Here is a 23,959-nt window from a genome sequence, read left to right as displayed (position 1 = left end):
CTGGTGCTGGTATCTGGCCTGTGGCTGAGTGCTCCCCTGGTCAGTTCTTGGTGCTGGTATCTGGCCTGTGGCTGAGTGCTCCCCTGAGCAGTTCCTGGTGCTGGTATCTGGCCTGTGGCTGAGTGCTCCCCTGGGCAGTTCTTGGTGCTGGTATCTGGCCTGTGGCTGAGTGCTCCCCTGAGCAGTTCCTGGTGCTGGTATCTGGCCTGTGGCTGAGTGCTCCCCTGGTCAGTTCTTGGTGCTGGTATCTGGCCTGTGGCTGACAGCGCTCCCCTGAGCAGTTCCTGGTGCTGGTATCTGGCCTGTGGCTGAGTGCTCCCCTGGGCAGTTCTTGGTGCTGGTATCTGGCCTGTGGCTGAGTGCTCCCCTGGGCAGTTCCTGGTGCTGGTATCTGGCCTGTGGCTGAGTGCTCCCCTGGGCAGTTCTTGGTGCTGGTATCTGGCCTGTGGCTGGCAGCGCTGCCCTGGTCAGTTCCTGGTGCTGGTATCTGGCCTGTGGCTGGCAGCGCTGCCCTGGTCAGTTCTTGGTGCTGGTATCTGGCCTGTGGCTGAGCGCTGCCCTGGTCAGTTCTTTACATCATTACATAGTTGGTTTTGACGTCGCTGGTGTGAGTTTCCGGGGGTTGCTGACAGGCACTTGAGCTGAGTGGCCTCTCCAAAGGGCAGCGCCATCTCTGCAGAGGTGCTGAACGAGACGGATAGACTGGCATCCCTCCAACACACGGTTCCCTATCAGACACCGTGTTCTTTAACTCCGGCTCTTGTGGCCTTGCGCTACCACAGCGAAGATGGCCGTCTGTCCCTGTGTCTGTGTCGTGGGACTCCCAGAACAGGCCGGGCAGACAGACCGGCACGCACTCTTGATAACCAGGGGTAGGCTGGCCTCTCCAGAGAAGCAAAGGCAGGGAGGCGGGGAGCAGGGGAGAAATAAATAGATAGCAAGAAAGTAGTTCCCACTGTTGGAGAGGTGGGTCCGTCAGTCTGGCTCCCGTCCACAGGTCAAGCTGGAGGTTTTCCCTGACTCGCGTCACTGCCGGAGCTGATAAACAAGAGGGCAGGAAGTCAAAGCAGAAAGGCCCGGCTGGTGGATGCAGAGGGGAGGAATCAGAGGCTGGCGGGTGAAATGGCTGGCAGGCACCCTGGTGGGCCATCAACTTGAGTCCACAGCACCCGAGGTTGAAGAGCCCTAGGCAGGACCCAGGCCAGCGGAAGTGCAGCTGCTCTCCACTTGGTCTTCACGTGTACGGAACTGACCCGCCCTGGGAACATCACCGAGGCGGTCCCCAGCCGCTCGCAGCAGATCCCATTGTGGGACGGACGCCGTGGTGTTAGGTCACAGCCCGGGGGAGGCCTGCACTGCCCAACGACCGAGAATCCTGACCCTCCCAGAAGAGCCATTGCTTAGGGGACACTGAGCTTCCGTGCAGGGGGGGAGACCTGTGAGAACCGATGAGGATGATGGTGGCCCTGTGTGACAGACTCAGCCAGTACCACTGCAAACCCGGAAACCAAGCTCACAGCTCCTGAGCCAACTCCACCTCCCGGCCACCCCTTAGGGCAGGGCAGGATTGCCCCCGTGGGTTCCCCAGACTGTGGCTCCTCACATGGGGTATTGAGCTGCGACCTTGGGTTAGCCGCCCAGTGCATAAATACTGCGCCCCAGCCCGCTGGCCTTTGATCCCATTAGCTTTCCATTCTGTCTTCCCACACACTTGTAGTGAGCCCCACTTGTGCCCACGTGAATAGCACCACAATGAGCTGCTGGGTTTCGTCGGCATCCACCACAGATGGACAGACCTGTGCTGCGGGTGGGCAGCCGCGGCTTCTGCAGACAGCGAGAACACAAGTCCCACCCAGGACGGTCTGGCCGGCTGCCCTGGGCCGGGTGTCCCCTCCCTGTCTGTGGAGTGGTCCGGGACTCTCAGGTCCATGTAGCACTGCGCTTCCCATCCCCGCCTCCCCCTCCCCACTGCACACGGGGCGCTGAGCAGATGCACCTCAGTCCGTTGGGCCCAGAATAAGGAAGGTGTGAATGAGGGAGCTGGCCGAGAGTACTGACAGCAACTCCGAGAACACGCGGGCCTGTCTTGGCAAAGCTAAGGCCAGAGCGCTCCTGGGAGGCAAGGGGGGCGCAACTTGGTCTCACCTACTTCAGACATGCTGTCAGGAGAGACTGGGCCCTCGGTAACGTGGAGGGCAGCAAGAAAGGGGGAGGCCCCCGACAAGCTGGACGGACACCATGGCTACAGCCTGGGCCTCCAATATAGCAGCAGTGAGGAGGACGGCGCAGCTCAGGTGGTGTTCCCTTCTGCCGTGCTCGGCGGCTGTGAGACAGCACCCATATGCCAGCACCTCGCAGCAGCAGCAGTGAGTGTTGTGGGTTCCAATCAGTGATGGCCACGATCATGCTTTGACCTTCAGAAGAGCCTTCATGCAGTAGCTGGGCTACGGAGAAACTGAGACACTGCCCTCCCAGCAGCCCCGAGAGGACTTGTCAGTCCACCCTTAAAGGCCCACAACTCATTTCTCACCTGCCTGGGGCTCAAGGCAGTGTGGCCAGAAGCAGAAAGCAAACCTCATGGGTTAATTGTAGCTTCACAAAGATCCGTCATCAAACCAAGAACCAATACCACAATGGCTATCGATCCCACCATTCAGATGACAACTTCTAAAGGAACAACATTGAAGCGTCATCCAAAGAAACGGTCTGTCGTAGAATAGTCCAAACGGACCCAATGCCCTGAACCGTTCTAAAATTAACCACCTGCAGAGGCTTTCCCAGCGGGGAGGGGAGCGGCCAGGAGAGCCAGCAGCTAACAAAAACGGGGGTTCTTTTGCTAGTCTGTCTCACAGCAGCTCCTCATGCCAAATGCATCACGCACGCCTGCTCCTCTTCGTCCAGGCCCGTCTCCTCTTGGAGAACAGCGTCTCCCTGAGGGCTTCAGGGTCACCAAGTCCTGCTCTGGTTTTTCAAGAAATAGGTCTATTAAGTTAAAACACAATTTGATTCCACTGACCTTTTAAATGTCACCTGAGAGGCCTCACAGGCCCACGCGTGATTCCATCTGCCTGTCCGGACGCCGGCCTCCTGGGCTCGGCCCCTGCCACTCGGGGCTCAGGGGAGACCGGTGCAAGGCGGGATCCCGCCTGTTGGACACAGGGCCGCTACGGTTGGAACCAAGGCTGCAGCCCCCAACAGCCACAGCAGGAGTATGCGGGACCCCACCCCCACGCCATGTGACAGCCAGGTGGGGGCTGGGTTACCCCGGGTCCGTGGCACGGGCCCTGCAGGGCACTGTGTGTTGGGGACAGAAGGTCTCCCACTGAGTGCCAAATCCCACTGTGGCCGCCGGGGTGTGCTGTTGGTTTGGACCCACGGCTTCCACGGGTGAGAGTCCACGTGGGCGCTCCAGGCTCTGGTTCCCATGGGCACCGATGCCAGGTCTCTCCCCTGGGCCCGCTCAGTGGGTCTGACCCTCCAACTGTGGTGGGATTCATCTCCCAGCAAGCCCACAGCTGGGGAGCGACAGGGCACCGCGAATGATCTCATCTCGGGCATCATTCCACACCCACTGAGGTCCTGGGCCTCACCCCTGCCCCCCGCCCCGCTCTCTCTCACCCCCCCCCCGCCCCCGTGGAGCTGACAACTAAGAGCAAGGGCCTTGGTTACTGCAAGTTTCCTCCACACCCTCTTGTGTCCTTCAGGAAACATGCCTGCTGGCCGGAGCTGCCCCCTTCCCAGGCATCCTCTCCCTGCCTGCTGTCCCCAGTGCAGGTGTGCACCCCTGGGAGGGGTCAAAGGTCAGGGGGCATTCAGTGCTAAGTCCTCGGGGGCTCAGTGCCACGCCCTCTACCTGGGCACCCAGGAGTGGACCGGACCCCAGACTGATGGCACAAGCTGTGCCTGCCCGCGTGTTCCAGGAGCCACTTTCAGCAGTGAGCCTCGGAAATGGGCACAGCTGGGCTGGGTCTTGGCGCTCTGGCTTCAGACCTGAACCACTGACCGCTGTTCGCGTGCTGCCCGGGGCCTAGCCACGCTCTGAGAAAGCCAGTGTCCCTGGCTAGCCCCCCTCCGGACTGTCGCTTGGCCTGCTTGGGTCCTCGGAACAGCCCACGTCGCCACAAATCAACATTTCATCCTGGGATCGGAGTCCATTTGGAAGCCTGATTTTCTCTTCGCCCGGGTAAAGAGAAGTCCTCGCCTCGCCCACCCCAGGGCACACAGCACGGGGCTGCTTCCCCGCTTGGCGCCACCGCAGGGGCGCCGGGCAGGCCCCACACTCGACTTGGCTTTGCAGTCTTCCACCAGTGGGCCTTGGTCCCACGGCCGTGATCCCGCTCTTGCACTTGAACTGCCACGGGGCCAGCGAGCAGGGATGCTGCCTTGTGCTCAGGGGTGGACGGGACTCTGTTCTCTGTACCTGAGTTGTTAGCGTTCATCTCTCAAGGGTGAGGCAGTGTCACCCTTTCTGTGGCCGTAGAAGGAGCCTCGGGGATGCCGTGGGGCCTCTCTGGCCCAGCAAAGGCAGCATCACGCCCTGGCAGTATAGAGCCCTGGTGGGAGGGGCCACGAGCGGGGCTGATCACCCAGGTCAGCAGTTCGAAACCACCAGCGGCTCCATGGGAGAAGGATGAGGCTCTCTGCTGCCATAAGGAGCGACAGTCTCTGAAGCCCACAGGGGCCGACCCACCCTGTCCTGCAGGGCTGCTGCCAGTCGGCATAGCCTGATGGCAGGGAGCGCTGAGGGGGCTATGTGGCCTAGGTCTGGGCTGCTCATGGGAAGATCCGGGGCTGCCCCCACCAGCCGTGGCACTCGGCAAAGTGGAGGCTGTCAGCCTGCCCTGTGAAGACCTGCAGCCTGGGAAACCCCCATGGTGGGTGGCTGGGACTTGACCCGCCGGCAGCGGGTTTGGTTCAGGTCTGGGTGGTGGTCTCTGCCTCCATGTCCCAGCCCCGACCCTGGGTTAGTCTTCAAGCACACCTGTGGGACCCCGCTTTCAGAGGTGCCCGCCTGGGTCGGCGGGCTCGGTCAGCAGGCTAGCGGGCCTCAGCACGGTGTTTTTGCTTTCCTCTTAGGAGACCTTGTGGGTGAAGTGCAGCCGCCCCGGCCACCCCCCTGTGGATAAGACATACTCCTTTGAAAGGTGGGTACTGTCCTAGACAGACAGCAGAACCAGGACAAACAGGAAACAGGGCCTTGTGGTTCTGACCAACGCCCATTCTATGAGGGCAGTGGTGTGCAGTGTGTCCCAGTGGGTTCAGCAGAAGGCTGCTAACAGCAAGTCCAGTGGTGGAGCCCATGGGTGGCGGCTCTGGAGACGGGCGTGGCAGTGGACTCTGGGCGGGAAGCTCCAGGGAGCCGAGGGTCACTGGGAGCTGGAATCCACTTGGTGGCAGTGGGCTCTGTTTGGGTTTGGGTCAGGTTGTGAGCACGTCTGCGTGTGTCCACAAAAGCCTGAGTCTGAGAGTGGACTGCTGATGGATGGCGGCCTGTGGGTCCCCGTGGGACGATGCCTGCCCCACCTGCCACTGCGACACGAGAGTGACTCCCTCCGGCTCAGTTTGCTGCTGCTGTCGGTGATGAGGGGCAGCGGGGCTGGGCTGAGTCCTGGCGACCCACATGTGGTTGTGTGTCTGAGCCCCGAGTCACAGCTGCTGCTCCTACGTTTCTGTGACAAGGAAGCAGCGCTCTGTTGTGGTGTCTCCAGGTGCCACCCGTAGCTACCCACGCACCAGAGCGAAACACCGCCCGGTGCTGCGCCCTCCTCGCAGTGGCTCCTGTGCCTGCGCCCATTGTTGCGGCCACTGTGTCATCCAGCTCCTTGAGGGCCGTCCTCCCCTCGCGTCACCAAGCACGCGAGCCAGTCTCACCATCCTCACCTCTAAGGAGCCATGCTGGGGAAGTGACCATGCAGCTCCACCTTGCGCTCAGGGAGTCATGCTCGTCTCAGGGGCCATGTGCGGGTGTGCTGTCCTTCCCAAACTCCGGCATGGGGATGCTCACATGTTCTCTCTCTCTCTCTCTCTCTCTCTCTCTCTCTCTCTCTCTCTCTCTCTCTCTCTCTCTCTCTCTCTCGTCTCACCCCCGCCCTCACCCCCAACACACACACACACACACACACACACACACACACGGCTCAGAGTCTACAGCCCAGCTGAGGGACAGGACGCCGTGTTCGAAGATGTCCGGCCCCTGCTCACGTCTCTCCTGGACGGGTGAGTGCCAGCCTTTTTGTGCCAGTTACTCGGGTTCCGCGGATGTCAGTAAGCACTACAGAACCGAGGGTATGCAGACATATTCTACACCTTCCTGCCACCCGGCCACCGCCCCTGCATCCCAGACTACCCCTGGACCACAGAGAAAGAAGACCGCAGGAGAATCGGCGCTCTGAATTGCAGTGCTGCGTAAGCGTCCTGAGAGGGCCGCGTGTAGACTGATGGCTGATGTCCCCCCGCCCCAGCCGTGTTCACGACTTGTCCAGCAAGACCGGCAGCTAGCCCCTGTGCTTACCAGGATACCACACACTGAGACCGCCCCACCCCCTGATCCCCCACAGGCCAGCCAGACCAGCAGGAGGGCCAGTGAAGGCAGCGGCATAGCCCACCACAAGGCAGACAGACAAACTGGCCGCATGTCAGGGGACACCATCCCACACGGGAGGAGCTGCATCCCCCCAGGGGCCTCCTTTCCTCTGCACCCGCTGGTCCCAGCAGTCCCTTTCAGGGACTGTCCATCTGCTCCTGTGGGAGACTTGGGTGCTGCCTGCCGGGGTCCTGTTGGATACATCGGCGAGCCTGGTGTGCAGGCCCAGCCCTGCTCAGAACCAGAACTGCTCGGGCGGCACATGGCCTGCAGACACAGCAGGGGGGCTTCCCCACAGCCGACCCACTTTCTATGGATCCCACTCAGAGCAAAGTGCCACTGGGGGGGCCGGGGCTCTTAGGGAGCAGGCATTCATTCTGTGGCCCCAGGAGGCCTGGGCAGGGGCCTTCCTCAGCCCCCAGCTCCTGATGGTCAGGCTGAGTCAGACCAGCTCTATGGCAGTTAGTTTGAATGACTAGGTCCCGGTCACAGGGTCAGGGGCACGGACACCCACATGTCCTCCTTGGGGGACTCACAGGACCCAGCGGGACACAGTGTGACTCCCCCTGGATTCCCAAGGCTGCCAATCTCCACGGCGGCAGATGCCCATCTTTCTCCCAAGAGGAGGCCAGTGGGCTTGAACCATCAACCTCGTGGTTTGCAGCCGGGCACTTTGGCCGCTGCTCCGCCAAGGGCTCTGCCCACCCTGCACAGTAGTGAAGGGGAGCCTGGTGTGTCAGGTAGCAGCCAACGGCCTTAACTGAGGCCCACCCCTTGCCAACTTTCTCCGCGGGCCCAGCAGCAGGGTGCGGACCAAGAGTGGCCTGCTTCGTTCCAGGTACAATGTCTGCATCATGGCCCACGGGCAGACGGGCAGTGGGAAGAGCCACACCATGCTGGGGCTTTCGTCTGCCGTTGGCAAGGCCCCACTGGCTGGAGCTCGCCAGGACCTGGGCGTGATCCCACGGGCTGCTGAGGAGCTCTTCAGGTACCCTGCCTGCCCGGTACCTCGGCGCCTGGCAGCTTTCCTCACTGGGCAGCCTGCTCTGTGGCCGGGGTCTGCGTGCCAGCTGAGCGAGGAGCCGTCCACCTCATGGCACCTCCAGCAAGGGGGGTTCTGAGGCCCTCAGTGTTCTCAGGCTGGGGCAGGTTGGGCACTGGGTCCCCTGTCCTCAGCCAGGCCCGACAGCACATGGAGCTCCTGGGCTGCCAGGCACCGTCCACTAGGTTTGGGGGCACAGTGGCCTGGTGTGCACTGGAATGGAACACGGCCGGGTCTCCACCCTCCTCACCAGGGATGCAGCCACCACGTCAGTCTGTCTGGTTGCCAGCCTGCCTCATGTGCACTGACCCGACCAGCCTGGTGACCTTCTCCTGGTCCGGCCCCTCTCCGGGTAACAAGCCGATGCTCCTTCAACATTGTCTCACGGGACCCCCAGCTTTGTCTGTGTCACCAGGGCGCTGTTGGTTAAGCACTGCCCCTCCCTCTTGGTTTCCCACGCTTGCCTTCCAATCACCGATCATGATCGATGCATGTTTAATCAGGCTCTTCCAGCTCTACGTCACCAGCCTTAGTGGTTGGTGACCAACCTGAAGAATAGTTGTTAGAGTGGGCTTCCTTGAACGGGGACAGAGACTGTCCTGTCACAGATGGCACCGGACCTCAAGAGGGACCAGGAAGCATCCTTTTGGGTGATGAACGCAGCCATCCCTCCTGCTTGTGGATCAAGATGGCCAGTGCAGGCCCAAGAGAGCGATCTTTATCAGGCCCATTACATTGTTGAGGGCTTTCAATTTCCCTAGATTCATGCTTCCTCTGTCCAGGTTCCGATTATTCATACATGTGTTCAGTATCTGACAATGTTTCGATGCTATCCATGGGGTTTCAAAAGCTAATTCTTCTGAAGCAGATGGCCTGTGCCGTCTGCGTAGGCTGGTCTTAGCCTGGAAGCTCCGCTGAAACCTGCTCACGTGAGATACCAGTGACGAAGCCCCCAGCAGCGCAACACCTCCTTCCACGGCCGCAGCCCGTTCTATGGGTCGCCCCATGCTCTAGGCCCGCGTGCACAGCCGCTGTGTGCTTCTGAAAAAAGACCACTTGCCGCAAAGAAGCCACCAGCCTTGTCCTTTCCACCACCAAGCCTAAATCACCTCAAATCAAAACCACCACCGACTCAGGTTAAAGCACCGAAATGAAATTAAAACCAGTTAAGTCCAACACATTAACATGAAATTAGACCGTAAAATAAAAGCCTAATGATGTTTAATGAAAGTGACAACATTATAGTAAATAAAACAAATGAATCAAATGAGAGTAAATTAAATTAGGCAAAATGAAATAAGGCAGACGCAGCGACTGAATTAGAGAAGAGGTCAATAAAATTAAGCTAAAAAAATATAATCCCATGAGATTAAATGTAGCAAAATGCAGTCCTGCCGCACTGGTTTCTCTCACTGGTCCCTGAGGAGGTGTGACCCCACCCCCATGCTACTCTTAACAGAAATGCCAGGGGCTGCCGGGGTCTCTGGCCGACCAGAACACAGGTTCCTCAGTTCAGCTGACCAGAAACGCCCCACCAGCCAGGCTGCAGCTCACGAAGGTTCTCAGGCCAATTGCTCCCAGAGGGAGAGCTGGGTTTCTGAGAGGGGGGAGGGCGGCCTCCAGACAGGCAGAGGCTGCCAGCGAGGCCTCAGCCCATCACTCCCTGGGGCGTCATGCAGTCCAGGGGGCCCAGCACAGCACCCATCTCTGCCCCCTGGGCCTCCGCCATCCCATCTGTCAAGTGGGGAGGTAGCCCCACCCCACGCAGCTCAGCAAGGCTAAGAGAGCTGAAGGTGCTTTGGAATAAAGAAAGTGTCCTGCAGAAAAAAATGCATATGTAAAGCCACGGAGCTCTGAGGCACAGTGGGCTACGCCATGATCTGATAGACCCAGAGCCAGCAGTTCAAATCCACCGCTTGCCCCCGTAAGGATCTGCAGTCTGAGAACCCCCAGGGGTTCACTCTGTCCTGACCCATAGGATCATCATGAGTTGGAACTGAGACACTAAGGTAAAGGGATTCATTTGAAACAAATTCAAGCAGAGTGAAATAAACTCAGCAAGATTCATTTAAAACACCGAAGATAAAGGACATCAAGCAAATGAAAACTGTAACAAATTATAGAGAATATTGAATTGCATTAGAATGAGATTAACCTAAATGAAGCCCCATTAAATTCTCTTGCATGGAGCTGTACAGAATCACATCATTTGAGTGAGATTAAGTGTCGCTGAATGACAAAATGAAATTTAGTGAAGCAAAATTGAAATGAAGACAGCGGGTGGCCAAAAGGGGTAAGCTGGGGACTTGGGGCTCCGGGCTCCCCAGGAAAAGACAAGACCAACTGCTCCCAGAGAGGCAGACAGCTTCTGCCACATGGCTTCACCCTGAGTGGAACCCCCCTGGGGCAGTCTGTTGCCTGTGGGCCTTGGGCTGAGCAGTCCCCCAGGACCCCCAGCCACTAACAGTTCCAGACCGACGGTCCCCACCCCCCACTCGGGCCTTCCGTCCAGGCCTCCATGGCTCCTCAGCAGTTCCTTTCTGTTCCAGCAGCATGGTTTGCCACCAGTAGACAGGCGGACGCTTGTAGAACAGCACTGAAGGAGGCACGGAAGTGCTCGGAAGGAGGCACGCCCCAGAACCCACCCAACTCCTGTTAACGGGCCGCATTCTGGAGCTGGGAGACTGTGGGTAAAGTGCTAATGCAAGGGTTTTAGAAAAGGAAGCAAAGCAAAATAAACAGTGAAATAAAGCAAACGTAGAGTGATGGGAACGAACGCAAATGGGGCAGAGGCAGGGAGGTTACAGCTAGGCTGCTCACTGCAAGGTCAGCGGTTCTAAACCACCAGCCGCTCCTCAGGAGACAGACGGGGCTTTCTGCAACCGCCCCCCACCCCCCAGTGAATAGTTATCTGTGCACGAGAACCACAGGGGCGGTGCTCCTCTGTCCCCTAGGGGTGCTGTGAGTTGGGACCCACCTATGGCAGTGTCTGGAGTTTGGTAAAGAGTCCAGGCCTGCTCTTTCCTGAAATCTGAGATGGACCAAGCCCATTCCTGGACACGCTCGCGGTCCACGCTGTCTTACAGCTCGGCTGCTGTGGGCTGGGGTCCAGGCTTGTCACCCGATGAGCTCAGGGCCCGGGTTGGGGTCAGCCCAGTGGAACCACTGCCGAGGAACTGGTCCTGACCCCCAGCGACCCCAATCGTTCTCTCAGAATGATTGCAGCCGGGCGCTTCCCTGCTGAGCCACGTGCCTCCTCATCAGAGCGAGCTCCCTGCTGGAGGAGCAGCGGGTTTCCTGAACAAGTCAGAAAGAGCAAAGCGTGACTCCTCTCCGGGCTGCCTTTGAGGCCCGGGAGACCCCAGCAGATAGCCTGGCCCGAGTTCCTGTCCTGCCCCCAGGGAAGCCCCCTCCCCGCCAGGCTGGTGTTGGCACCTTTGCAGAGAGGTCTTGGGGTGTCTCCTCTCCATGTTCCCTGTGTCTCGCAGGCTCCTTTCAGAAAGCCCCCCGCGGAGGCCCGAGGCTGAGGTCTCCATCGTGGAAGTTTACAACAATGAGGTTTTCGACCTTCTGACCAGAGACAGGGCTACGGCCTCCAGGACCCAGCGCGAGGGGAAGGACCTCGTGGGGGCGACGCGCCAGTGAGTACCTGTCTGTGCAGCCCACCAGGCTGGGAAGCAGGCTTTTCTTAGACCCCACGCCTGCTTCCCCCAGCGCTTGAAAGCAGGGACTCGGATGCACACTGGCCCCCAGTGGTCTCTGGAGCCTGCCCATTCACCTACAGGTGGACAAACCAGGGGCCCACGGACCAAGGCTGGGCACGCCCACCATGGCCTATCCACAGGACACCTGCTGCACCTGGGTGAACCCTGGGATCAGTCAGCTGCAAGGGCTCAGCCTGTGTGACCCAGGTACACGAGGCCTGGGAGAAAGGTCAAGGCGTGGAGGCCAGCCTTTCCCAACGACCCACCTACAGGGTAGACGAGGGAAAAGGAGTTTCCGCCAAGGCCCAGCAGCAAGTGGATGGTGGTGCTGTCCACATGGTGCACAAACCCAGGAACAGGCTGGTGTTGGGGGTGCCTTCTGACTCGGGGAAGAGCCCAGTGGGACACAGTATCCCTGGGGTCCTCCAGGACCCATTTTTGTAGGGACAGCCCAGCAGATCATTCTCCTACACAGTGCGGGAGGAATTTCAACCACTGACTTCCCGGGGCAATGCTGAGCCCTAAACATTTATGCCACCGGAGTCCCCACGCAGAGTTGTTCCTCCCAAAATCAGGAGTCCCAGCAAACCTGGGGGGAGTGTTGATGGCCATAGAAGGAGGGTCAATAGCCCTGTAGGATGGTAGATGTACTATAGGAGAGTAGATGGTCCTGTAGGAGAGTAGATGTCCTGTAGGAGATTTGGTGATCTTTTCAGGATTCTATATGACCTGTAGGAGTGGAGATGGCCCTATATAGTGTGGAGATGGCCTTTCAGTGAGAGCGACCTGCCCACAGGGTTCCCAAGGTTCTGCCTTTTCTAGGAGCAGGCGGCCTTGTCTTTTTCCCATGTAGCTGCTGGTGAATTTGAACCTTCCACCTTTCTGTCAGCAGCGGGCCACTAGGACTCCAGAGTTCATACTCCCACATGCCTTGTTTTGTGAGACGGACTTTTTGTGGCAAGTCTCTTACCATAGCAAGACATATGTTCTCAGGTGCACCTGAGCCAAGCCCTCCCCTCAGAGCTGAGGAATGGCGCTGGGGAGGGCAGTTGGTGCGGGGGGGGGGTGAGGGTCTGGGGAGGTTTGAGCAGCCACAGGGACTCACGGCCACTCACAGTTGCGCTGGCCCTGCATAGCCTCTCTGACTTGAAACAGCTCCTCTGCTTGGCCATGTGTGGACCACAGGCTTGGGGGAGGTTCCCCTGGGCGAGTCCCTGCTGATCGCTACCCCCTCCCCAGGCTCTGCCTCTCCAGGCCTTCTCTGACTGAGAGCACCTCTACCACCCCCCTCCCTGTGCTTTGTCACTTTGTGGGTTAGTCCCCAGCTCTGACAGGTGGGACCTGCTACCCTGCCCAGTGTCCTCCTCTGTCAGGTGCTTCTCAGGCTTCCCAGAGAGCCAGCCTGATTGGCCCACCGGTGGCCAGGTGGTCTAGTGGGTTCTTTCCCTGTCCCCGGCTTTGGGGGATGGAGACGAGGAGTGAGTGGGTGGGAGTATTTCGGGGCCCCAGCCCTGCCTCAGTGGTGGGTGGTCCTAGCCCTGCCTCGGTGGTGGGTGGCCAGCCCCCTCCAGACATGGCCTGTGAGCTGAGATGCCTGCTAGTGGATGGGTGAGTGGGCACCGCAGAGGTAGAGGAAAGTCTACAGGGACACAGGGGGCAAGCTATGCGTGGTGGCCCCCAACTCCACCCTTTGCTCCTGGGGGAGCGGCTCAAGGCCACGAGAGAAGCTTCTTATAGCCTTGGGGCGCTCAGTGCCCCATGGGAGATGTGACCCAGGATGACATGCATTTCCAGTTGGTGGCCTGAGTGGTGACCGGCCCTTGTCTGTTACCAGGTACACCGAGCCCCTTGTTTCTGAAGCTGCCTGCAGGTGTGCCCCCTCTTCACAGGGCTGGGTGTTGACCTGGGCCGTTTTCTGAAGACAGGATTTGTAGAATTAGGATTCTGTACTAACTGCCCTGGAGTTGATGCTGACTCATTGTGACTGGTGAGGGGAGTAGAAAGCCCAGCCTTTCTCCCTCGGAACTGCAGGGGCTCCAAACTGCCAACCACGCGGTGGTAGCTCCACATGTAACCCCAACACCAGCAGAACACAGTGATTGGTGGGCCCGCAGAAGGATCCCCCTGTGATTCCATCCCTCCTCTCCTCATCTCACGGGTCTGAGGCCTCTTTTGCTCAGCTGGGGCATCCTGGATGGGTGGCACCGAGAAGGACAAGGTGGTCAGGATGCAGGGAGCTCCTGCTCCCGGGGCCTCAGAGCCAGTGTGTGTGTGGAGGTGGTGGTGGTGGTGGTGAGGGGGGACATCCATGTTGGTTGTCATGTTTCAAAAATCCCAAAGGAAAGGAAGCGTGTGTTTGAGCAGTATTTGTTTGCACAAGGGAACCAGAGTACTGAGCTCTGGACGAGAAGCTGAGTGGAGTCGCTTTCCCACTCTCACAAGCCCGGAGCCCCAGATTCCCAGGATTTGTACAAAGAAACCAATTAGGAGTGTGATTCACAACTCTAACTCAGGAGACAATGTGCTCTAAACAACAGCACCCCAGGGGATTCTCATCAATGATGCTTGATATTAGGAAGACTGGCTTGCTTCTAAAATAGTTGATTAGTTCACGGTCAGCAAAGAAATGCAGTCAGTTAATGAGATCACACACACACGCGTGTGCACACTTACCTCTTAATGGTGAAAGCATTGCTTTTCTACCAGCTGATAACGGAACCCAAAGTTGTACAGGCAGACAGTGGGGTATCTTAGACCTGTTCTAGACAGCCGAGAGGGTGCATGGGAACAAGTCATGGCTTTTCCACCCACTTTGGTAGTGCATCTAAAAGTGGGGTTTGCACGCCTGCTCCTATAAGATTGATGACCTCCGGGACCCTGTATGGGGTCGCTGTGCGTCAGCATCAACCAGACAGCTGTGAGTGTGTCTCAGTTGGTTTGGCAATCTGTGGAGTGCTCAGTGACATGAGGGAAAGGTTTGAAATATTCCGAAGGTCACCAACACCGGGACATGAGCAGAGTCACTCTGTTATAGAGTGTGGGACAAGTAGTTACATTTAATGTGGTAATAGTGTATGGGAGATGTAGTTACATTTAGTGTAGTTACAGTGTATGGGAGATGTAGTTACATTTAATGTAGTTACAGTGTATAGGAGATGTAGTTACATTCAGTGTAGGGAAGGTATATGGATAATGTAGTTACATTTAGTGTAGTTACAGTGTATGGGAGATGTAGTTACATTTAGTGTAGGGAAGGTGTATGGGAGATGTAGTTACATTTAGTGTAGGGAAGGTGCATGGGTAACGTAGTTACATTTAGTGTAGGGAAGGTGTATGGACATTTAGTGTAGTTACAGTGTATGGGAGATGTAGTTACATTTAGTGTAGTTACAGTGTATGGGAGATGTAGTTACATTTAGTGTAGTTACAGTGTATGGGTAATGTAGTTACATTTAGTGTAGGGAAGGTGTATGGGAGATGTAGTTACATTTAGTGTAGGGAAGGTGTATGGACATTTAGTGTAGTTACAGTGTATGGGAGATGTAGTTACATTTAGTGTAGTTACAGTGTATGGGAGATGTAGTTACATTTAGTGTAGGGAAGGTGTATGGGTAATGTAGTTACATTTAGTGTAGTTACAGTGTATGGGAGATGTAGTTACATTTAGTGTAGGGAAGGTGCATGGGTAATGTAGTTACATTTAGTGTAGGGAAGGTGTATGGACATTTAGTGTAGTTACAGTGTATGGGAGATGTAGTTACATTTAGTGTAGTTACAGTGTATGGGCGATGTAGTTACATTTAGTGTAGGGAAGGTGCATGGGTAATGTAGTTACATTTAGTGTAGTTACAGTGTATGGGAGATGTAGTTACATTTAGTGTAGGGAAGGTGTATGGGAGATGTAGTTACATTTAGTGTAGGGAAGGTGTATGGGAGATGTAGTTACATTTAGTGTAGGGAAGGTGCATGGGTAATGTTACATTTAGTGTAGGGAAGGTGTATGGACATTTAGTGTAGTTACAGTGTATGGGAGATGTAGTTACATTTAGTGTAGGGAAGGTGTATGGGTAATGTAGTTACATTTAGTGTAGGGAAGGTGTATGGGAGATGTAGTTACATTTAGTGTAGGGAAGGTGCATGGGTAATGTAGTTACATTTAGTGTAGGGAAGGTGTATGGACATTTAGTGTAGTTACAGTGTATGGGAGATGTAGTTACATTTAGTGTAGTTACAGTGTATGGGAGATGTAGTTACATTTAGTGTAGGGAAGGTGTATGGGTAATGTAGTTACATTTAGTGTAGGGAAGGTGTATGGGAGATGTAGTTACATTTAGTGTAGGGAGAGTGTATGGGAGATGTAGTTACATTTAGTGTAGGGAAGGTGCATGGGTAATGTAGTTACATTTAGTGTAGGGAAGGTGTATGGGTAATGTAGTTACATTTAGTGTAGTTACAGTGTATGGGAGATGTAGTTACATTTAGTGTAGTTACAGTGTATGGGAGATGTAGTTACATTTAGTGTAGGGAAGGTGTATGGGTAATGTAGTTACATTTATTGTAGTTACAGTGTATGTGAGATGTAGTTACATTTAGTGTAGGGACGGTGTGTGGGAGATGTAGTTACATTTAGTGTAGGGACAGTGTATGGGAGATGTAGTTACATTTAGTGTAGGGACAGTGTATGGGAGAGGTCCCCTTGCAGATAGAAGGGCTAGAAGGTGATGGGTGACAGAGGACTTTTCCTCACTCTGGTCCAGTATGTATACCTGGGTGAATTTCCCAGGTGTACTTCCTGTGTGTGTTACCTATGTGCACTACCAGTGGGTAACCTGTATGAGTCACCTGTGATGTCTCGTGAGTTACTTGCATGATCTATCCATGTGAATTACCTGTGTGTCTTACTGATGTGTGTTCCCTATCCACACCAGCAGTGTACTACCTGCATGAGTCCCGAGCCCTGTGTGTTAACCTGTGTCATTTGTGTGACTTACCCATATGTGTTACTTGTGAATTACCTGCATGACCACTTGTGCTACTTGTGTGTGTTTTGTCAATTATTCATGTGAGTTGGCTGTGCATCAACTTGTGGTATTTTTTGTACCTATGTGCATTGCCTGTGTGGATGACCCATGTGAGTTTCTGTGGGCATTCCCTGTGTGTCACATGTGGCACTCACCTGTGCATTACCTGTGTGACTGCTGTCCTGTTGCAGGATGGTGCACAGCGCTGCGGAATTCATGAGTCTGGTTGCTGGGAGTCTGCAGCTCAGGGTTAAACACCCCACTCTGGTGCATGCCGACTCGTCCAGGTCCCACCTGATAATCACGGTGACTCTGCCTGTGGCCACCTCCCCCGACAGCAGCGGTGAGTTGCCTTGTGTGACGCCCCTGCCAAATCCCATGGAAGTGATGGGGACCGAGGAGGACTCAGTGGCTATGGGAGGAGCATGGGAGGAGGGGGCGGGACACCTTTGTAAAGAAGTGTGATGAAGCCAGATGCCTTCGGGTGACCTCCACACAGGCGGCCCTGTGTGCCAGACAGGGCTGGTGCTGTGAACGTGGTCACCAGGCCTTTCTTCCTGGGTGCCCAGAGACGTGAGCCTCCGGCCTTGAGTGACGTGGCAGCGCAGTCAGTCTGTGAGCCGTGGGAGTCACCGCGTTCCCCTGGGCTCCGTGACTGGTGCACACATGAGCACTGCCAGGTGCAGGCAGAGCAAGCCGTCTCATCTTTATTGGTCAGCATGCCCACGGCAGCAGCTGGCCGGACGCAGACCCTCAGGCAGAGCTGGGTCTGGGCTGGCACTGACTGGCCACCTGCCTATCCCAGCGTTTAGGGGATGTCCATCTGCTGCCCCAGGGCCACACCTGAAAGCCACTGGGCTGCGACAGCCCCTAGCCAGCTGAGGTCAAAACAGGTGAGGTGAGATTGCAGGGCCTCAGCCAGCCCAGGACAGGGGGTGTGCAGCCGGGTGCTTGCCCCATAAGCCCTGTGCGTCCCCCTGTCTCCCACCGTGAGCACGGCACACCAACCACTCGGCTCCTTTGACCTGACAGGTCCATTCGGGGCACCTCCCACTCCCAGCAACAGTGGGGTGCAGGAGGCCCCACTGGGCGAGGTGCAGACACAGGGCTGTTGGCTTACCTGAGAGATAGTAACTGTCTCAGACACACGCTGCTGGGAGTGGGGTCAGCTTCAGTGGTGGAGGCAGCTCTCCCTCCTCCCTGGCCCGTCTGCCCTCTCTGTGAGTGCAGCAGCTCCTGACCAGCTCGCTCCTATTTGTGTCCCTTGCCTCAGGTCACCGCCCAAACCACCCACCGGGCCGCATGCCCACCTGCCCTTCCCCTCGGTCACTGGTGAGAGAGAAGCAGCGAGTTTCGAGTCCCGTCTTCCCTTCAGCGGTGGGTTTTGGGGGCCCCTCAGCTCTGCTGGAACACGCCTGCGCCCAGCTACAGCTCGTGGACCTGGCTGGCAGCGAGTGTGCAGGTGAGCGAAGGAGTACTCCCAGGTGAGCAGAGTGCCCCCAGGTGATCAGAGGAGCGCCCCCATGTGAGCAGACTGCCCCCAGGTGAACAGAATGCTCCCAGGTGAGCAAAGAGTGCTCCCAGGTGAACTGTGTCCCCAGGTGAGGAGAGTGCCCCCAGGTGATCAGAGGAGTGCCCCCAGGTGAGCAGAGTGGCCCCAGGGCCAGGTGCTCCTGGGCCAGGAGCAGGGGAGGGGCCACCAGGGGATGGGAGGCTTTCAGAGGGAGGGTGCTCCCAGGTGGCAAGGGGCCCTGGAGAATGCAGAATGTGGCAGAGTGTGCTATTGGCTGGGAGATCACCCAGATGGCAGGCCAGGCGGTCCCAGGAGCTGCCCCTGCCCCGCCTCTCCTGGGGGTGATGTTTTTGCCCCTGTGACACCCCCATGGGTCAGCTGACTTGGCTTGTGGGTCCATCAGCCCCAGCAGGGGCCTCAATGTCCCTGTGGTGGGGTTTGTGATGCTCAAAGTAGATTTGTCCCTGTGTTCTCTTGCAGGTGGTCCCTGGGCCACCAATTCACTTCACACCATGACCCCAACTCATTCCCAATGCCCTGCAGGCAGGATGCAGGTTGTAACTGCAGGTCCCTGTCCCCAGGCGTGTCCGGTGTGACAGGGCCGGCCCTGCGAGAGGCCTCCTGCATCAACAGGAGCCTGGCGGCCCTTGGGGACGTCCTGGGGGCACTGTGGGAGCACCGGAGCCACGTCCCCTACCGTAACAGCAGGCTCACCCACCTGCTGAAGGATGGCATTGGTGAGCTCCATGCCCTGACACCAACCTGTCCTCAGTGACCACGGACGGGGCGAGAGGCCACCCACCTTGGGGCAGAGTTCATGCCACTCCCACCCCAGTCCCAGGGTGTGCTCAGACTCCAGACAGAAGCTCCCTTCCTCCAAGCACTGGCCCCGCCCTCTCGAGAACCCCGACCCTCTGCTCTGTGTGGCCCAGGGTGGGGGTGGGGAGTCAACAGGGGTCTCACAGGCGCTGCACCCAGACCCTTATCTCTTCAAGGAGGTGATGCCAAGCTGCTGGTTGTGCTGTGCGTGTCCCCCTGCCCTGAGCACCTGGTGTCCACCCTGCAGACACTGAGCTTTGGGGCCCGGGCCCGGCAGGTCCAGTGGGGCAGTGTGGGCAGCAGAGGCCCCCGGCCCCCTGGTAGCCCACGTGAGGGTGGTGTGAGGTCAGGGCACCTGCCGTCACCCTCCACATGGGGGAAATAAACGATTTGCCCCGAGATGGCGAGTGGCTTGTACAGGGAGGTGCCCACCGGGACTGTGCTCTGACCCTGCGAGCGTGCTGCAGAGCTCCCTGGTGAGGAGTTGTGGGTGTGCGGGGGATCTCACTACACGGGGCCTAGGTCACAGGGCAGGATGCGTGGTACTGCAAGCTGGTCTGCACTCGCCCTCCCCAGGCCTGTCCAGTCTGCAAGTAGTGTCCATGGAGGAGTTAGCTATGCCTATCCCGTCTGTCCAACCCCCCTGGCACAGTGCAGACACGGACCACGGTCCTCGGACACACACTGAGTGCGGGGTCGACAGCTGAGGAGACACAGAGACAGACCAGCAGCAGGTCCTGTTAGACTTCCTCTCGTCACTCCTGGACATGAGCAGCCGTGCTCTTCTAGAACATTCTGGAAAGTCCCAAGGTGGTCCTTAACTCCTGCCCCCGGCCCTGCCATCCATCCCCTAGGGACACTGGAGGCAGGGATGACCAGCCAGGGCAAAGTTGGTCCTTGAGCCAGCCCTCAGCTGGTTGTGGGCCCAGCAGAAGGGTGCTCAGGTGAGCCACAGCCCGTGAAGTGGAGTGCGGCATCGGGGCCGGAGAAAGCTCCTGAGCAACCTGTGCAGGATGCAGGTGCCACAACCTCGTGGCTGCAAGTCAGTGGGGCCAGAAGCCCTTGCAGATGAAGATCAAAGCTGCAGCTTCCAGTATGGGCCCCGACTCTTCGTAAAGAAGACCAGCGCCCTCACAACTGGACCAGTAGGGAACATCGCCATAAACGCGGACAAGGTTGAAACTGTCCAGGGTTCCATCTCCATTGGATCCAGTCGATGCTCCTGGAAGCAGACAGGTATGCTGCACGGAGCAGCAGAGCAGGGGTGCCCACGTGAGAGCTGGACACGACTCCAGAGTTCTGGAGAAGCATCCGACGCGTGCATGGTGGAGCTGGCTGAGGTACCACGCACGGACTGCTGCCGCAGGAGCAAGCAGACTACCCTGGACGAAGCACAGGCTGATCGCTCCTTAGACGCAAAGATGGCCAGGCTGGGTCTCACCTGCAGTGGACAGGCTGTCAAGCAGGGACCAGTCCCTGGGGAAGGACACCTTGCTTGTTAACTCGGACGGGTGGAGGAAAGGAGGCGGGCCCTCACCAGAGGGCGGATACGGTGGTGCCCCCGCCCCCCGCCCCCAGCAGTGATGTGAGCATGCACACCAGGCAGGCTCCTCTGCCATTTGCTCGTGGGTCCGAGTCCCACCCTCTCGACAGCGCCTGCTCCTTGTCGGTGGGTCGCGAGGGTCGGCTCCCAGGGATTGCCACCATCTGCACGGTGGGCGTCGGAGTGCATTTACCACGGGGGAGGGGTAGCTTTAACAAGCAGAGGGGCATTTTCTCACAGGTTTGGCAGCTGTCCTGAGTCTGGACACCTGCTCTGGGGAGGCTCTTATTTTTTTTAATCATTTTATTGGGGGCTCTTACAGCTCTTATCACAATCCACACATACATCCATTGTGTCAAGCACATTTGCCATCATCATTTTCAACGCATTTTCTTTCTACTTGAGTCCGTGGTATCAGTTGCTCAGTGAGGTTGCTTTGTGAGGGGATGCCCACCTGCTGTCTGCTCACATCTGTGCGCCCTGTTTCTGCCTGGTCTGCACAGCCAGGACCTGTGGGACTTGGCTAACATAACAAAGCCCTCCCCACCCAGTGGGGCACCCCAGGGCCCGGGGCAGGGCTTCCAGGACAGGTCTGGGGAGATTCAGGTCACCCCTGACAGCAGCTGAGACTCAGCATAGCCGCAGGGAAAGGGGAGGGGAAGGATGGACGAGAAGGCAGGTGCGGAGGTGCCCTGGGTAGCTGCTCCTAGGCCGGGGTAGGGGTACATGCCAGCCAGGGAGGGTGGCTGGTGGGCTGGCCTCTCTCTGCTCTTCAAAGGTGAGAGCAGGGTCCTTCCGCACGACCAGCAGTGTCACCCACAGGGTCAGAGCCCCACTGGGGCCTGTCGCAGTGAGAAGTGGGTGAAACAAAGTGGGAGCTTTGTGGAGCATACGCAGTAGCCCCCCACTGCCCGGTGCCCACCCCACACATGGCAGGAGGACGCTCTGCCCAGTGCATCCAAGTCCTGGGTTGCAGCCTCCATGCCCGGCTGCCTGTCCCCAGGACGGCCTTCCTCTTCACTCTGACAAGCACTCCACACCAGAAGTAGGGCAAGGTGGTGCCTGGCCAGCAGTTGGGGTCTGTGAGGGCACCACATGGGGGTGAGGAGGGGGTAGGGTATGGCTCCATTTCCAGAAGTAGGTCTCCAGGGTGACCCACTTTGCCAGGGTGGCAGAGGGGGCAGGGCTCAAGCCTCTGGTTTAGCAGAGCGGTGGGCATTCAGTTCACAGAGTGGGACCTCTGGGATGTGCAGAGGTGTGAGTGGGCAGCAAAGAGCAGGAAGGGGCATGGAGGGGCAGCTGCTCAGGGCAGAGGAGAGGAGTTGGCCTCCGCACTCACCCACTACGCGCCCGGTGCCTTCGCCCTTCAGACTGAACCACATAGCCAGTGAGGCCTCCAAAGCGGGCCTGGTCCCCAGCATGGAGATCCCCCAGGGTAGGGGGTCAGGTCTACTCAGGTGTGGCTGCCTTCACAGGAAGAAGGAAACCCTACTTCCAACCCAGAGGGTGGGACTCCCACATGCTGGGGTGTGTGCGCACGGGTGCAACTCAGTTCTCCTTTCTCCCCATTCTCGCAGACCATGTCTGCCCAGCCTTCTCATTATCCCCCACCCCACCCAGGCAGCCATTCGGGGGAGCCCAAGGCCCTAGAGAGTGTGCCCGAGAGGCCAGTGTCCCCCTCCACCCCGCCCCCCATGGGCACACACCACATACGCTCACAAGTGCAGGTGCACTTGTTTCTCTTGTCACTCTCCCCACACACCCCTCACCAGTCGCCAAGGCAGAGCAGTGCTGCCCCACCCACCGCAGGATCTTTGATGGGAGGGGCCCTGCGGGGTGGGGTGGGGCAGCACTGCACTGCTAGCCAAGCACTCAGACCCACCACGTGCCTCCCAGGGGGAGACAGGCTTCTACTCCCATCAGGATCGCCGTCTCAGTGGGGCAGCCGGTTTGGGATTCATTGCGTGCCTTTTGAAGAAGCCCTGTTGTCCCAGGCTTAACACCTGGCTGCCAACCAGACCAGCCGGCAGCTGCACAGGCGGAGAGGCCTTGAGACCTGCTTCTGTTAGGTTTCTCTCTCCGGCCTAAATCTCAGCCTCGGTCCTTGGCTCCACGCGAGAAAGATTTCATGCCGAAGCCAGGCTCGTGATCCAAGTGAATTTAATGAAAGTTCAAAGAAGCATCAGGTTTTACGCGGCACCCATAGGATTCCTTTGACCATGTGGCCTGGCAGAGACTGCTCCGGGACACGCAAGGATCTCTCCCCTCCCACGAAGACGACCAGACCACCCAAGCAAGACCAGCACAAGAGCCCCTCTCCCTTCAGGTCCCAGCCTTTTAAGGGTTCCCGGGGGAGGTGTGGTGAACAACCCCAGGTCGATCCCATTGCAATCACCCTGCCCAGGTGGGCTGCTCCAGGTGTAACGCCCATCCAAGCCCACCGGCGGGAAAATCCAGCTTTTGTCTTTTGCTGGCTCTCCTGGGCATGCGTAAATGGACTTCCCAATTCTCTAGGCTAAGCTACCTAACACTTCCATACAGGGTCCCTGGGGCAGTGCCACTCCGTCCCCGTGGGATGGGAGCTCCTGGTGGCCCAGAGGATTATACAGTGTGGCCCCAAGGTCCCAGGCATCGCAGCCTGCTCCGGCAGGGCCACCTCCCCAGCGTCGTGCCATAGGCTGCCCAGCCTCCTGAGAGCTGTTCTCCTCCAGAGACGGACGACGAGGGGCCATGCTCACCAGGAGGGGCAGGTCGCTGGAAGGAAAGGAGCCTGTAAAGATTTAGAGCTTCTGGGGCCTCGAGGTCCCCAGCGGTCAGGCCGCCCCTCCCCCAGCCAGGGCAGCCACCCAGCTGTCCCAACACTGGGGTGTCCTGTGAGCCCTGGGAGGGTGGGGGCCACACAGCATGTCTGCAGAATCCGACCTCTCCCGGGAGAACCTTTCCCGGAAATGTTCCCATCTGTGCGGAAGGGGGCTGGGTCTCCCGGTTCCCACAGACCCTCCACCTCCTTCCTGTCCTGACCCAGCAGCCGGACCCTTTTCCTGTGGTTGGGTCTCCGCTAGTTTTTCCTCTGGGCGTAGGCGGAAGGGGGCGGGGCCACGGTGGCTTCCTCTGCCCCAGAAGTTCTAGGGGACCCTGGGTTCACCAAGAAGGCATCTCACTGCAACCCCACGGAAATGAGCCGCCTAACTCAGGTGGGGACAGTAACAGTCTATGAAAACTGGTCTCTGAGTCCGGCAGAGTGGCCACAGGTGCGCAGGGGCACCTGCCCCCATCCCCACCGACAGGGTAAGCCTGAGGGATCTGTGGCTGACTCCATCCCCATCCCGGTCCCGCCCCCAAAGGCGTCAGCTCGGGGCGTGTCCTGGTGGTCTGGGTGGAGGCCACGCCCCCGACAGCCTGACCCCTCCCCCGGGAGCAGGCTCAGCGTGCACTGAATTAGGGTCTGTGGGCACGAGTGCATCTATGCTTGCGTGTCCGCTGGTGAGTGTGCGTGTGGGTATCTGTGGACCCGAAATGCCCCCTTCTCACCAGAAGAAGCCAAGGCAACCCTGCCTGGCCACCCCCCTGGGAGGCCTGCTTCCCACACTGGCCAGTCTGACCACCTAGTGCCCAGTACTGGCCGCACAGAGCTCCTGGACCTCAGCCCTCGCCGGCCTGGCAGCTTCGTCACCACGAGGGTAGTGCGGGTCTGGGGGCTCCTCCTGGGCGCTAGCTTAACCCTCGCTGCGCAG

General features: G+C 58.1%; 1 protein-coding gene across 1 annotated transcript in view; it reads left to right on the top strand.

Moving 5' to 3' along the window:
* Positions 1 to 23,628, top strand: part of KIF25 (kinesin family member 25) — a 47,626-nt gene extending 23,998 nt beyond the window's left edge. Inside the window, exons 8-16 of the mRNA XM_075554206.1 lie at positions 6,142 to 6,216; positions 7,422 to 7,571; positions 11,114 to 11,266; positions 16,542 to 16,693; positions 17,624 to 17,812; positions 18,445 to 18,600; positions 18,859 to 19,027; positions 21,596 to 21,660; positions 23,570 to 23,628. Of these exons, the coding sequence (XP_075410321.1) occupies positions 6,142 to 6,216; positions 7,422 to 7,571; positions 11,114 to 11,266; positions 16,542 to 16,693; positions 17,624 to 17,812; positions 18,445 to 18,600; positions 18,859 to 19,027; positions 21,596 to 21,660; positions 23,570 to 23,628 (1,168 nt within the window). The remainder of the gene's footprint in view (positions 1 to 6,141; positions 6,217 to 7,421; positions 7,572 to 11,113; positions 11,267 to 16,541; positions 16,694 to 17,623; positions 17,813 to 18,444; positions 18,601 to 18,858; positions 19,028 to 21,595; positions 21,661 to 23,569) is intronic.
* Positions 23,629 to 23,959: the final 331 nt, after the last annotated feature.

The sequence above is a fragment of the Tenrec ecaudatus genome, chromosome 7 (genome assembly GCF_050624435.1).
Source record: "Tenrec ecaudatus isolate mTenEca1 chromosome 7, mTenEca1.hap1, whole genome shotgun sequence".
In the NCBI taxonomy this organism is placed as follows: domain Eukaryota; kingdom Metazoa; phylum Chordata; class Mammalia; order Afrosoricida; family Tenrecidae; genus Tenrec; species Tenrec ecaudatus.
This window is presented reverse-complemented; position numbering and strand designations above follow the sequence as displayed.